Here is a 14,607-nt window from a genome sequence, read left to right on the forward strand (position 1 = left end):
ACAGCTTCATATCATACAAGCATGTACTTGTTTTATTTCATTTATCTATAAAACCTGGCATACCCTAGCTGCATTGAGGTTTTAAATGTTTTGTCTTCAGCAAATGTACAAGACAGTAGCGCAAAATTACTAAAGTTTCATCTACAAATCTTTTGGGATAAAATCATATGAGGTGAAGATGGTCATTTTTGTAGGTATCACAACAAGGGACCAATCACAACAAATGGTTATGGGTGAGTGTGCAGTGCCTCCTCTCAAAACATCAGCATAAGTGCACATGATTTGCCATTGCCTTGTACTCAAGGTGAAAGTTAATGCCTCAATATATGGACTGTCACACTGTGCCTATAAGTCAAATGCCTAGGCCTGACCTTCTAGGATGATCTAAGTAAAAGAAATGGCCTGAAAGAGTGGAGAAAATGAAGCACCCAACAGGGTTTAACCATAATGCACCAGCAACCATTCACATTTCTCATCACATCTAATTACTGAGGCATGCTAAACCATCATAAAAGCTTGTAATCAACTTTATGAGTCTCCAGTAACATGGCAGTTACCCTGTCACTAATGAAGCAGTAACATCGTGATTAGGTTAGTTTGTACATAAATCTGGTAAAAAATCTAGTTTATGGGCAGCATTGCAAGATAGTATTTCCATACAAATTTCCAGTTACTTGTATTGACTTTGTCTTAATTTTGCTCCCTATTGGACATAATCTAAAATTTATCACCACCTCCTAGCTCTTCAACAAGATCTCCTTTCTGCTCAGTGGATAGTGGAAGCTATCTGAAACATTTGACCATTTCCAGAATCATATCCAATTGGTTGAGTAACTGCTATTTGGGGTATCTTTATACCTGGGTGTCTAACCTTCATCCAAGTTCCATATCAATTGTTAAATTCTTAAATCACAAAGTAATTAAACCCAGAGAGGTCATATTCAAGAACTCCTTGGTAAAACTTAATCCTCTTGTTAGCTGATTGTGTAAAAATTAACTTAACATTTCATAAGTATTAAAAGACTTTATATTTAGAAAGACAAATACCCTACAATATTCTTGCACAGAAATGCTTGCAAAGCAAATGTATAAAAACATGTTTTTAAATTTTTGGACATTGTGACTAAATTTTGATACAGCTGATTGTCAAGTATGTAAATGACAGCACAATTCAGCCAATTCACTGCTGCAATGCCATACATGTTGAAATCAAACTTGTCATCAAGTACTAAGTAAAACCTCTGTCACCGTAGTACTGACCTGATAGCCCCAGCAGGCTGGGCTGTCAGAGCGATGTCCTGAGGGATGTTGGCCTCCTCTGCACACTCCTTCACCAACACCTCCTGCACTGTCAGCCCCGCGGTGAAACCACCTGCAGTCTGAGGACAAAACAGTATCAGTTGTGCAATCAATTTGTCAACTTTCAGCAAGGCAACTACAGTTATGCAGGACTTAGAGATACTGTTGTACACATGGGAGGGAGTCAGAAGTTTGCAAGTACTGGGCAGAGAGTGGCAGGTGAGTGACAGGCTTAGGCAGCTCAGAGACTACTGAACCTCACAGTGGAGAAGAAGGCAAAGACAGAATTTACAATTGGCAAATTACAGAATGATAATTTTCTTCAACGGACTACTGAATTTTTTATCACACATCTATGACTGTCAAAATTATGTCAGTTTGCTGTAAATTGTTGTAATCCTGTCATTCACTATACATGGTTTTTACATGTGCTTTGTTAACGTATTTGTAGCTGCCATGCTTTCTTTTTGTTGTTTGTTTTGCAAAAAGTAATAAAGAATGATTGAAAAAAAAAATACATGTATGTGACAGAGACTTGAGACAAAAGTCCTGGATTCAGTTCTTGGCCTTACCACTTGATCCAGTTTGTTGGGGTATGTCGACTTGTTCTTTGCCCTCCTCCCTATCCACATCAATGGACCTTTCTGAGGATGTTCCACATAACCATTCACATGGACACCGTACTGTTTCACTCCCAGGAGAGCTGTAGAGAGTAGGTAGCAATGTTATCAAAGCAACCTCAATCTAATCTGTTGGTTCTGGGATTTGTAACATTTGATTAGTGTTTCATGGTTCCTAAATGGTTCCTATATACACATAGCATTTCCTTTTAGTTGTTATAAGCTACATGTATATAATTGTGCATATCGTCATAAGAAATCTCAATATCTTTAGTTATACAAGAGTGTTATCTAATGACAATAAATATCAGCATTTCAAAATCAATGATATCTTATAATTTTTAATACTCTGCTTGAGACTATTCCAGGAGTGATCACATGTATGTACCAGTGACTCACCGGTGGCTGTTCTCTCCATCCTGAACACTGGGGGACTGCTTCTCTGGTGAAAAACGTCATACATCTATAGAGTAGAAAAAAAGACAAAACAATGCAGTATACAAACTTAAGGCTTTTCAAATGATATAGTGATCACTTTTGTATTGCACTTCAGCACATATACACTTGTAACTGATAAGCAACTAAACCTTTTTTTTTCTATGCCTGATTTACCCGAATGCATTATCCGATGGATATATCAGTTGCCACTATTGACTATGGAGAATTATAATATTTTAAAAATACCATTTTAAATTGATCAAGTACAACAGACTTTTTACACTGAAGCACCCAGAAGTAGATAATTTTTGTTTGTTTGTTTGTTTGTTTGTTTGTGCCCTTACCTCGTCTCTCCAACCCTTCAGAGCGATGAAGTCCCCCTCCTCCCTCAGCCTCAGCATGACCTCCTGTACTCTGGCTGTTCTCTCTTCATAAGTCTGCAGGCTGGGACACAACGACACCTACATTCACAAATAACATCAAATGCAGTTTATGATATAATAAACCATGAGTTATATTTATGTTAAGGAATTCTAAAAGTTTTTCTGTAGTGTCAGCATGACACATTTGCTTGTCTGAACAAAAATTTCTGAAATCAATTTGGATAACACTGTCAAGTCTACAAGCTATCCTTTTATTCCTTTAACAGAGTTTAATGTGATCCTTACCTGTTTCTCCTCCACCATGAAGACATCAGGAAACCTCTGGATATGTTTCTCAACACCTGGCCACACCCAGCCCACCTGCTGACCATCCACCAGAAAGGGTTTACACATGGCACGTGAGGAACCTGGCAGGTGCAGAATGGGTACAGACAGGTGAGAAACCTGGCTCATAAAGATGGGTAGACAAGGTGCACCACAAACTTAGACAGGTGCAAAAACCTGTCATGTGCACCATGAGTAAGGCACAAGACTTATCAGGTGAACCACAAAATTGGACAGGTGCAAACCCTGTCAGGTGCACCACAAGTATGGACAGGTGCAAACCCTGTCAGGTGCACCACAAGTATGGACAGGTGCAAACCCTGCCAGGTGCACCACAAGTATGGACAGGTGCAAACCCTGTCAGGTGCACCACAAGTATGGACAGGTGCAAACCCTGTCAGGTGCACCACAAGTATGGACAGGTGCAAACCCTGCCAGGTGCACCACAAGTATGGACAGGTGCAAACCCTGTCAGGTGCACCACAAGTATGGACAGGTGCAAACCCTGTCAGGTGCACCACAAGTATGGACAGGTGATAAACCTGTAAGGTTCACAATGGCTACAGTCAGGTGAGAAAACTGTTAGGTACACAACAGGTACAGACAGGTGAGAAAGCTTGTCAGGTGTACTGCAGGTATAGACAGGTAAGAAACCATGGACAGGTCAGCAGCGTCACCTAAGTTGTTGCATACTAGTCTCAGCCCGACCCGAGTCCCGGCTCTCCAGTTCTGCGTAATTTACTGTATAGTAGTATTAGTACGGAACACGTTTTAACTAACGATTCACTTGTGTTTGTCGATGGTGATGTTGCTAGCTGATATATGGTCGTTTTAACCACTCTCTTTTAAATGACTTGGTTACACAGTTTACTAGTATGTCCTGGAATTCGTGTGCTATGTCACGCTCATGAACTAGAGCAGCGTTGCCCCCCTCCCCGCGGCCCCTTTTGCAAAGGACGCTGAAACTCTACTTTGAAATGAATGTGCCTAACTAAACGATAATACCAAGCTTATAAGAACATTGGCAATGTATTCTAAGCATAGGTAAAGTAAGACATCACTTACCAGGTTGGAAAAAGTTGTTACAACGTCCGACAAGTTTGGAAAGCATTAGTTCCGACCAGGAGGCGGCCATCTTGAATAAGTAGCTACATATGCAGAACCGCAGATTCGCACCATGAAAACTCCGCCCGTTTCGGCACAACATATGATTATATGGTGTAAAAAGATTTTATGTCGTTGCTTTGATTATTTTCTAACATTTTTCATGCATAGTAACGTTATTTATATGTGAAATGTGCATTAGTATCGCGAGAAGGAAAGATATTCATTAACATGTGCTTGATGACAGGTCAGCACCAAGGACAGGAACTGCCTAAAGTTTTGCCTGCGAGAACGGTGAAAAAACACTTTCCGGCAATGTATAAGAATTGACGTTGACATGTTATCGGCGTTGAAATCTGACTGCGTAAAGATTATTTCGCCTAACGTACTTTTCTTGATACGTGACGGACAAAATGCTCTTCGGACGAACAATAACTTGCTACTCTTTTCATGACCGAACATTTTGCGTTGCGGTTTCAAGTACGATAGCGGTCATTGTGGTCATCAAATTGTGGTAAATCTATCTAACTTACTGCTATCCCTAATGGAAATTCCTGCTTCGAAAGCCTTCATCTGACATATTGATTTAATACCCGGGACGCCGATGTCAATAATCATTCACGGATCACTCAGAATCTCCTCTGACAGACCTAATTGAACACATAGTGTTTACATGGCCGGATTAGGAGGGATCAGAAGAGCTTTCTCATAACGTATCATTTACATCCGGGTGTCAGATAATGGGCTTCGTGGTGCCAATCAATGTGCCAATGATGAGTTGTTTGTTTCTCTCGTCTAATTTGTGGTGAAAGTCCTCTCCATCGGAAAAGTATCGTTGAAAACTAGACATATGGATCACTATTGGGAGAGTTTTTATTTGTTGTCAGGTCAAAGTGACTTGATTATATGGATGACACATGTGCATGACAAATTTCGTCCGTTTCAAAAAGAGTTTGTGACTATGCTGAATTAGCTGCAAAATGAGGAAATATATGCTCTGGATTTTTAAAAAAAACTCGGAAAGCTTACACCAATGAAAAGAACTAAAATCAAGAATATATTGTTTGGTATGTCATATTTTTGCATACTCAGTCATTAGTTTATACTACATGTATTTTTTCCCCCAATTTTTCCTTCGCACGCTAGCTCGCATTAGCTTTTCAGTGCCCAGATGATTTTATCCATTTGATTATATCAGTTTGGCTTAAGTTCATTTCATCTGGTAGAGGAGTGAGAGTGACGTATCAATTATGTCATAGAATATTTCAATTGATAATCACTGTCCCATGATGATATGTCCATATCCTCTCTCTTTATCTTTTTTTATTTTTTTTCTTCCTTCCCCTTTCCTTCTTAAAAAAAACACTGAGGCAAGCAACAAAGCCTCAACAGTTTCAAGCTCTTATTGCCTGGAGTCTTCACTTGAAGTGTTTCCACAACAGATCGGTTTTAATTAGGAGCATCATTGATATTGCGCATATTCATAGATGTATTAATTGGTATTTACTATGCAGGCCTCATCTGCCCCGAGTAATTAGCGTTGTTTGGGTGGAACATGTAAATATTTGTCATTTGGTTCCCGTAGAAACAAGATACATATATTACAGTATGGGATACTGCTCCATAGACTGGAATCAGTCGTGTTCCTCAAGGATCGTTTCTCGACCTATTACTACAAAGTATACATTTTATCCACACCCTTAAGTACTAACGATACATGACGACAACGTGTTGTCACTGTCGTGTCAAACTGCCTTATTAGCGTCTTTTGACCCATAATTTACATACGGCCACTGCCAATGACTATGGACAGCAAGTAAAATTTGTCTATTCATAACTGTTTTTGATTGATGGGTTGATGGTATGTTGATTTTCTCATTTCATATTCTGTTTGCATGATGATTTCGGTGTCATCTAGACCGCTACTAAAAACGGAGAGAATTAAAATAGACACATGTGGCCACGTGATGCTAGTGTAACATTATGAGCATAGAATGTCATATTGTGACTGATTGTATTGGCATTTACCTATCAGTTGGAGATACATGTGGGGGGGTGATGCAAATTAGCTCTTATTCGGCAAATCCATATTCAAAAACGTCACTTTGACCTTCACGGTAATTACAGACCTACATTTGATACCCGCCAGGTGTAAACTATAGATAGCGTGTTTGCATTAAAAACATTCATACGTCAAATCTGCCTAAAACCACCGCTTACAGGTATAGCGTCTGTAAATAGGGCAAGATCAAATAGCAAATCGATCTGACATAAACGGAAAACGCATTCAACAGAAGCATCCTGCTAGGAGGCTACTACGAATGACCGAATGGCGACTAAAATATAAGTAATCCTTTCATCTTGACGTAGGAATTTCGTGTACATGGCTACCGTTCCATTACCTCATGATTTTTGTGTAGACTTTTATCTAAATAGACAAGGTTGTAATGTTAGGAGCTGGTCTTTCAAACATCGTGCCCAAATTCCGCCACAGCAATGAATTATTGATTAGGTACAGCTTACGTCCTATCGACCGTGCGAGGCCGACGTAATGTCTTTCATTTACACATCTAATTTCTGCCCCGATGCCCACCTGGTCAGAAAGGAAGGGAAAGAAACTGCACCGCCATTATCGAACATATCGGAGCAAATATATTCTTAACAACTGATCAAATAAATGGTAAGATTGATACGCGCTCTAGTTTATGCCGTTCACTTCCAAGAAAGGAAAAGAATTAAGAAAATTTACAACAGGAAATGAAAATCGGGAGAAATATTGAAATTCCGGCATTCCCGGTAGATTTGAAAGGGAATTCTATCGATCCGCGGGAGGACAATGAGAGGATGTATCCCGACCAGATGGGTCGTGAAAGGAAAATGAAATATTCATTCCGCGCACATGCGCACTAGCCGGATTCGCCGTCCCCTTCCCGCGTCTGTGAGGCATCTGACCGCCGCCCTTGGAAAAGGAACCGCCGAGGAAATTTTTATCACCGTCTCTTCTCCAGGATCCATCAAAACTGTGAGTACGTTTGTCTGTATGATTCTTCCTCGGGAGTAGGCAGGTGTTGTTTGCGTTTAGCCTGAGGGAGGGAATGCCCCGGTTGGGGGGAGGGGCGGGACCCCGCGGAACGCTTCACCTGTCCCGCCCGTGTTTAAATCGTGAGTCGGTGCAGTTGGCCGTTAGAGAACCCAACGCAAGAGTGAATATTCCAGCAACCATGCGGGAAGATCGTAGCAAGCAACGATGGTTGAAAACTCGTAAGGTTTACAAATTAGTAGGGACGGGAGGTGCTTTCCTCAGGGGCTCTGTATACGCCTGTGGCCTATGTGAGGGTCTTTTCATTATTTATTGAATATGCGTCCCATATAACCGGGTGATATGGGGCACGCTAGTAGACTCCCAGAATACAAGATTGCGGAAGCCATTCTAATCAGAATTTCTGTTGTGTATGCTGCTGCAGTAGGCATTTATATGGAATTCTGCAAATGCTCTTGAGATTCCGTTTGTCATTGCGCGTACGTACTCAGGGTCACCTCGTCTCAGCATGGTGAATCTTGTTAATGATAGGTGGGTGCTCCGCTCTGCGTGCAACGGAATGTAAATAAGGTCATATAGGACAAAAATAACGAAGTTTCTGTCTGAATTCCTGGCTAGAAATGACAATTCCTTTCAAAGTCACAAAATCAAGGATAAACTTGTATTCTATGAATTTTTTAGGGCAAGGGAAGGCATTGAAATGGGTCGCGTTTCACCTAGAGTGGATTAATTTCCACTACGGAGATTGGAATAGCGGAAACGCGCGGAAAATGGTTTGATGGATGTAGGGACACACCTCTCTTAGAGGCCGGAGTAATTTGTTTTATTGGAATATGTTCGTGATGATACTATGGGCTCATGGGAGATGATCTCAGGAAAAAAAAACTCAGAAATATAAGAATGGAACTTCTATACTTAGTTTGTAGGCAACTTGTTATCCATTATTCTTGTATAACTGTCACTTCTACATCTCATATCAAGCAGTAAGAACTGAAGTATTAGTCAGCTAGTCTCTTAGTAATTGTCACTTTCCACCAAAGCCTGTCTTCTTTCCCTACACTTGTCAAACGCTAATGACTTTTGAGATAGTTTGAAGCGTATTTGACAAAATGCCTGTCGACTTCTATGATTTGTGTTAAGCCTACTTGCGTTAGCGCAACTCACACTCTTCCCGGCGGCTTCCTTAATTATAAGAAGAAATTTGATGAACATCCCGCCGCAGTGAGCGAGCTCTGATCTTGGAGACGAGCCATGGATATCCGAATCTCCTGTTGACAAATGGGATGCTGGCATATAATTGAGGGAAGACCTTAAAAGCAAATGCCGTGCTTACCGAGTTGTGAAATGGGTGTAATGTGGTCCTGAGCTCCGCGGCAGCAGATGGCTCCATCCCTCTGGTTCCAGGGCGGGGGCGCACGTATTTTATACCGAACAGAAAGAATAAAAAATGCCTGCTTCCTTACCTCGGGGGACAGAATGGTTTTATCACTCGAGGACACTGTTACCTTGTCGCCGAGGCTAATTGAACCTATAGGGTTGTACAAATCCCTCAAGTTCAACATCACTTCTGCAGGCTTACGTCTGCAGGAATGCGAGGCAATGTCCTGACATGCCCCCATCTCCACCACTGCGGAATCACAGGGCAGAGATTACATTTCGGAAAGTAGAAAGTGGCTTTTCCGGCCCGCGGCTAGCTCTACAAGGCGTAATAGTTTCCCCTCAGGGACAGGGGCACCACGGGAAAATTAAAAGATAAAATAGAAAATTTAGATCAATACCATTTATGTCTCTAGACAAAAGACGCCTTTAGGCGCGCTTGATGAGGGAAGATATCCTTTTGTCTATCCAATGCCTTCTGCAGATTACATATTTACCCTTTAGCAAAAAGTCACGTAAAGGCATGATTACCAGTCTGATTAGGACAGTACATTGCGTTGAATCATTTTGTTGCATTGATGACATTTGAATTGATTGGCTGTTATCCAGATTATCTTTTTGATTACAACTTTTTTTATTACATTTTTTTCTTTTGCTCTTAAACATTTTTTTTTCTGAGATCAGCTTGATTGTGCATGTCTCAAGCAAACTCTTCTGGAAATCTAAGGTAATTTCATCATTTCGCGGGCTTCATACAGAACATATGAAAATGCGATGATGATTAATTGCATGCAGAGTGCTATGTCATGTTGCAGGAATTTCAAAAGCCCCTCGGCCATTCTCAAGATGAAAGCCATATCAAAATTGAAATGAAAACACACACGTCAACCTCTTGATCACATTCCCATTAATCTGACAGTAACAAGACTTTTAAGTGTGCTTTCATCATGCAGAGTACTTGTACGTGTTGGGTTGGCCGGCTGCATGCATGCAAAGTTTGAGCTCGTATCAGGATTGCACTGCCCTTGTGTGATCACCTAAGCGTTGAGCTGCTTTGCCTCAAGATATGTTAAAATGAACTTCCCGTATCTGCTGTTATGACAGCAATTTACGTGGTCTAGGTTTGGTTGGACGTATGTTGCACATAAAGCATGGGGTCCGTAGTGACGTTTATGGGGTCGTCAAAAAGCTACGAATAAAATCAAGGTTCCTCCCTCTCCCATAAAACTTTATGCTGAAAAGCCCACTGCTTTCTTAGACCTAACTCCATTCACAAGCAAACGATTTTGAAAACACTCCAACTATGAAAATTGGATATTACATATTGGATATTACAGTTTAACTATTCAATAATGACTTCTTCCAACACAGATGAACCTTCAACTATCGAAGTTGCTAAACTTTTAAGCTACCCGGGAAATTATTACCTCTTTGTGGAGACGAATATTGCATTGACTAATCCCTATGTGGATAAGATTTGCAAATACAGCACGGCTTGATCCTTATATCCACGAACAAACGACTTTCGGGCGTGCTTAGCGCCCCTGCAGTCCCTCCCTACAGGCTATTCATGAAAACAGCATGCAACTCAGCATTGTTTCATAACGACGTACGCCCCTGGGCTCTGTGAAGTTCAAACATATCGCATGGGTAACATAAACCCGTAAATATGAATATCTATTTTTTATTTATGGATCTATCTAGGGGTATATGTTCCTATCTATGGATCTATCTATCTATCTACGTAGCTAGAGTAACAGTAGATCTATGTGTCTATCTATCTTAGAATCAATCTATCGTAGACAGATAGTTTTCTTTACCCTCGCTTCGTGCCGCTATCAGAAATGACTCATACCGTTGTTATCGCCTCGTTTGACCCGATTGATGTGTCATCAACTCCCTGTAGATATAAACCCCTGGGTTTGTAGTGTAAATATGACGAATCACGCGAATAACAATCCAGTCCTCAGTCGTATACATTAATCCGTCAGGACATTAGTGATGAATGACAGAGACAGGTGTAGGGATTATCTTGAGATGCGGAATTGTAAATGTCTGGGTTCTGGGAATGTAAAAGGTGCGTGAATCACTTCGAATTTTATCCTCACTGAAGCGACGGATCCTTCTCCTTTCGACACGACACATCTGCTTAACATGCTTAACCTATAATCCTATTAGGTGAACTTATAGATTTTAAGATAATCTAGTTAAGATGCTTGCATAAATACTACATACATCTTGAACATTTTGATATGAACATGAAAAGTGTTAGTTGTAACGTCTCGAACTCATGTATCATGCAAAATCGTGGTTATCATATAACGTATTGGATACTGGTTGCATCAAATGTTCTGTTGAATGGCACTGCTACTTCAAACGCTAAGTGACTTGATCATGCTCATGAATAGAAATTAGATCGATCAACAAACCAATGGATGTCCTAAAAATAGGCCAAACATTCAATACACAATAAACGCAATGCCTAAATATACTGATGGTGTAATTGAGGGTACCATATAGATAACAATAAACTAGACTGAACGTGAAAATGTTGGAAGACACTGTCATAGGAAGAAGAGCAACTAAATTTCAAGGGCTATTAGGGCAATACTTTCCTACAAGCGACCCTTCTTGTCTTCTTATAGAACATTTGTAGGGGTAAGATGCCATGGTCAGGTGACTGTACTTACATACACCGATTAGAATTTACCTGGCAACGTTCAGGTTTAACCACCCAACATGGTGGGCAGTACTTACGTCATAATCATGTGAGCGCAAGCAGCCTTCCCAAGATTCGTTCCTTCACCGTTCCAAGGCCTTTATTACTTTTCGCACTAGAGAGAGCCTGTCGCATCTACTTTTCGGCGGCTCCAGGAATCGTCAAAAAACCTTACGAAAACTAGATATCCAGGATTCGTACTTCCGGTGCCGTCAATCATGGTGATTGACAGTACAGAAAACATTATTATGCACGCCCATGTTTCCATATATGGGTCGACCTCGACAGACTCAAGTTGCGGGAGATTAAAACCTCGAAGTGACCGCTGCCCTCCCCATGATAGGACGTCATCTGAATGCTACTAACACGTAAATAGAATGTGACGCTACACGAAAACAACTTCAAACACACAACACATAATATAGTCGTGCGACTGTTATTGTCTATCGTTGTGGACAACGGTTGTCTTTAGACATGCGTTCAGAGTATCACGGGGCACCCGCGGTGCAGGATACCATTGCGGTGCGTGCGTGACCCACAGTGACCGCTTGCTCGCAAATCAAAAATGGCGGGAGAATTCCTTATTTTCGTCAGGCGTTCAGGCCGTTTTCTGGATATCCAGGAATCGTCCTCCTGTTCAGGCCGTTTTCTGGATATCCAGGATTCGTCCTGAGTCTGTTCAAGCCGTTTTCTGGATATCCAGGATTCGTCCTGAGCCTGTTCAAGCCGTTTTCTGGATATCCAGGAAGCGTCCTCCTGTTCAAGCCGTTTCCTGGATATCCAGGATTCGTCTTCCTGTTCAAGCCGTTTCCTGGATATGCAGGATGTGGACCAAGCCTTGTGTGACAAAGGGACGCCATCTGGATGCTATTAACACGTTACCGTGAATGTGTCGCTATACGGAAAACAACAGTAACTTTATCCCATCTTGACTGCCATTTGTTAATTCATTACGCAAAAAGCATTTTAGGCCTGATACGTAAGTAACATGTAAACATCAAAGTATCATTATCAACATTCGTTTAAGTTCTGTAACACCAGGATCAACAGAATAAACTACACGATCTTCTTGCGGGGAGATACAAAGATGGCGGCTTTCTGACGAAAACAACATGCCCCCGCCCTCCGCATAGTCTCCTCCCTCGAAAACAGGAAGCTCCACCCCCACGTACACGTTCTGGATAAACACCGTCGTCTATCCAGGAAACGTCCTGTTTGCGACGATTTCTGGATATCCAGGAATCGTCCTTCTGCTCAGGACGATTCCTGGATATCCAGGATTCGGCATATTACGAAAGTTGGATACTGACGAAAGTTGGATATAACAGAGCCTAAAATTTGCCCTCTCCGCTTCATACATTAGAATGTTTCAACCATGTGAAATAGTACAAATTTCCTTTTGTTCCGTTTGTTCACATATCAAATCCACCTCAGCGGCCCTTTTGAAAACGTTCACCTTCCTCTACATCCTTACATGCCCTTCCTTTGGAGTTTTGAAATTTGATTACCTTTCTGTGTAAGTCCCCATCTCCATACTTTAATACTGCAAGGTCGATGTACGTCTCTGCGGACGTTACCCGGCAGATGCTGGGCCAGTTCTGTCCGAGGAATGTGGCAGAGTGCTCACTTGATTACGGTTGGAGTGTGGGGCCTGACCTTGGAATTGGCGGGAACCCAGGTAGAAGTCGATAAGTGCTTTTGGAGAGGCTGTCTCACTTTTCGTCATACCGGGAACCGATATTTTGTCCTCATGATGCATAGGAGGGCAGGTGGGCGGCGAGAGGGGAAAATCTATGGATGGATGGATGGATGGATGGATGGATGGAAGGATGGATGGGTGGATGGATGGATGGATGGATGGATGGATGGATGGATGGATGGATGGATGGATGGATGGATGGATGGATGGATGGATGGATGGATGGATGGATGGATGGATGGATGGATGGATGGATGGATGGATGGATGGATGGACGTATAGATGGATGGGTAGATAGATGGATAGTATAGATGGATGGGTAGATAGATGGATAGTATAGTAGAACCGGTAGGGTTTAGAATGATAATGTAAAACATACCTATGTCAGAAGATCATTCGATTGTAGATTATGCAGCGTGAAATTTAACTAGTAGTTTAGTAGTAGGTTGCCTCATATTTCAAGCAAGCAAGCAAACACAAAGCTCGTAAATCTGAAGGCATCCTTCGCGTCTTAAATGATAGGGGGAAAAGCATAGAGCGTGGAAATTTACAACGGACTCTATAAAACCAATTTTAACGACTGACTACAAAGCGGCGAAGCCCGAGGCCTGTGTTGCATTGGGTGTTGGGCAGCACCAAGGTATCATTCCGCCTGTATTTTTTAGGGGGGGGGTCGATAGTCAAACAAAAATTACGGATTGATTTGTACTTCTGAGCGCCAAAGTCGACCATGGATAGAGAGTAACAAAGTAAGTAACAAATTACATTACACGCCCATACAGAGGAAGAGTCTAATGTAAAAGAACGTACAGTGGCAGTGAAAGAAATTACACCGATTGGAGAGGGGGGCACGGATAGGATGACTATAAGCCGAGCAGGTCACTGAGGTCGCCGATAATGTACGATGCCTCCTCGCAACAACACATCTAATAACGCAAGTAGGATAACATCCACGGTACAGTCCTTGAACTGGATTTGGTCGCGTCTTCCAGGAGTCTTATCTGCATCTTAAGTACCCATGAAACAAAAGCGAGCGGGAGCCTCGGGATTTTCTGTTACTTTGGGCTAGTTTTGGCCTTTGAACTTTTCAGCCATTGATGCACTCTTTAAAAGCTTCTGTAGACGAATTTGAGTGCATTGTAGATAAAGTAGAGACAAGTGATTTATTTCACAACTTTCCTATCACAGAATTGGTTTTCCTTCCTCTAAATAACTTACCTGGGTATATATCAAGATCAGACACTGCTGTCTCTGTAATTTGATTCAGTCAATGATAGTGAATCAACTGGAGAATATGTTATATCCCTTCGCGGAAATATATCGTTTTGAGGAGCGAACTTCGTGCTTGAAGATACATATGATAACTGCAGAAGTGTTTGACAAACTTCCAGACTCTGAGAAATTTGATCACTGTTACAATTGTTATATGGAGGCCAAGAAAAAAGTGTAACACACGGACAGTATGATATATGGACTTGGGATCACACAATGATCAGAAGAATGAGATTTAAAATGAGATTGTCATTTTAATGTACTTGAATAATGTTATTCTATATTCTATGGACAACTGTGTTTGTACCATTTTAGTGTCTCTCAAAACGTAT

General features: G+C 41.4%; 2 protein-coding genes across 8 annotated transcripts in view; one reads left to right on the forward strand and one right to left on the reverse strand.

The window, feature by feature from the left end:
* The window catches only part of LOC118416614 (nudix hydrolase 24, chloroplastic-like), a 15,541-nt gene extending 11,313 nt beyond the window's left edge, over positions 1-4,228 (reverse strand). Inside the window, exons 1-6 of the mRNA XM_035821766.1 lie at positions 4,130-4,228; positions 3,026-3,147; positions 2,702-2,818; positions 2,319-2,382; positions 1,872-2,002; positions 1,261-1,379 (exon numbers count right to left, since the gene is read on the reverse strand). Coding sequence (XP_035677659.1) covers positions 1,261-1,379; positions 1,872-2,002; positions 2,319-2,382; positions 2,702-2,818; positions 3,026-3,147; positions 4,130-4,199 — 623 coding nt within the window. The 5' untranslated portion in view covers positions 4,200-4,228. The remainder of the gene's footprint in view (positions 1-1,260; positions 1,380-1,871; positions 2,003-2,318; positions 2,383-2,701; positions 2,819-3,025; positions 3,148-4,129) is intronic.
* A 2,822-nt stretch (positions 4,229-7,050) lies between these two features.
* The window catches only part of LOC118415648 (synapsin-3-like), a 66,727-nt gene continuing 59,170 nt past the window's right edge, over positions 7,051-14,607 (forward strand). For 6 of the 7 annotated variants that reach the window (XM_035820369.1, XM_035820365.1, XM_035820371.1 and 3 more), the window contains exon 1: positions 7,051-7,190. The gene's annotated coding sequence lies outside the window, so the exon portion shown is untranslated. Of the gene's footprint in view, positions 7,195-14,607 lie in introns of all 7 variants that reach the window. The other variant, XM_035820366.1, reaches the window with a different exon arrangement.

The sequence above is a fragment of the Branchiostoma floridae genome, chromosome 5 (assembly GCF_000003815.2).
Source record: "Branchiostoma floridae strain S238N-H82 chromosome 5, Bfl_VNyyK, whole genome shotgun sequence".
NCBI classification, from domain to species: domain Eukaryota; kingdom Metazoa; phylum Chordata; class Leptocardii; order Amphioxiformes; family Branchiostomatidae; genus Branchiostoma; species Branchiostoma floridae.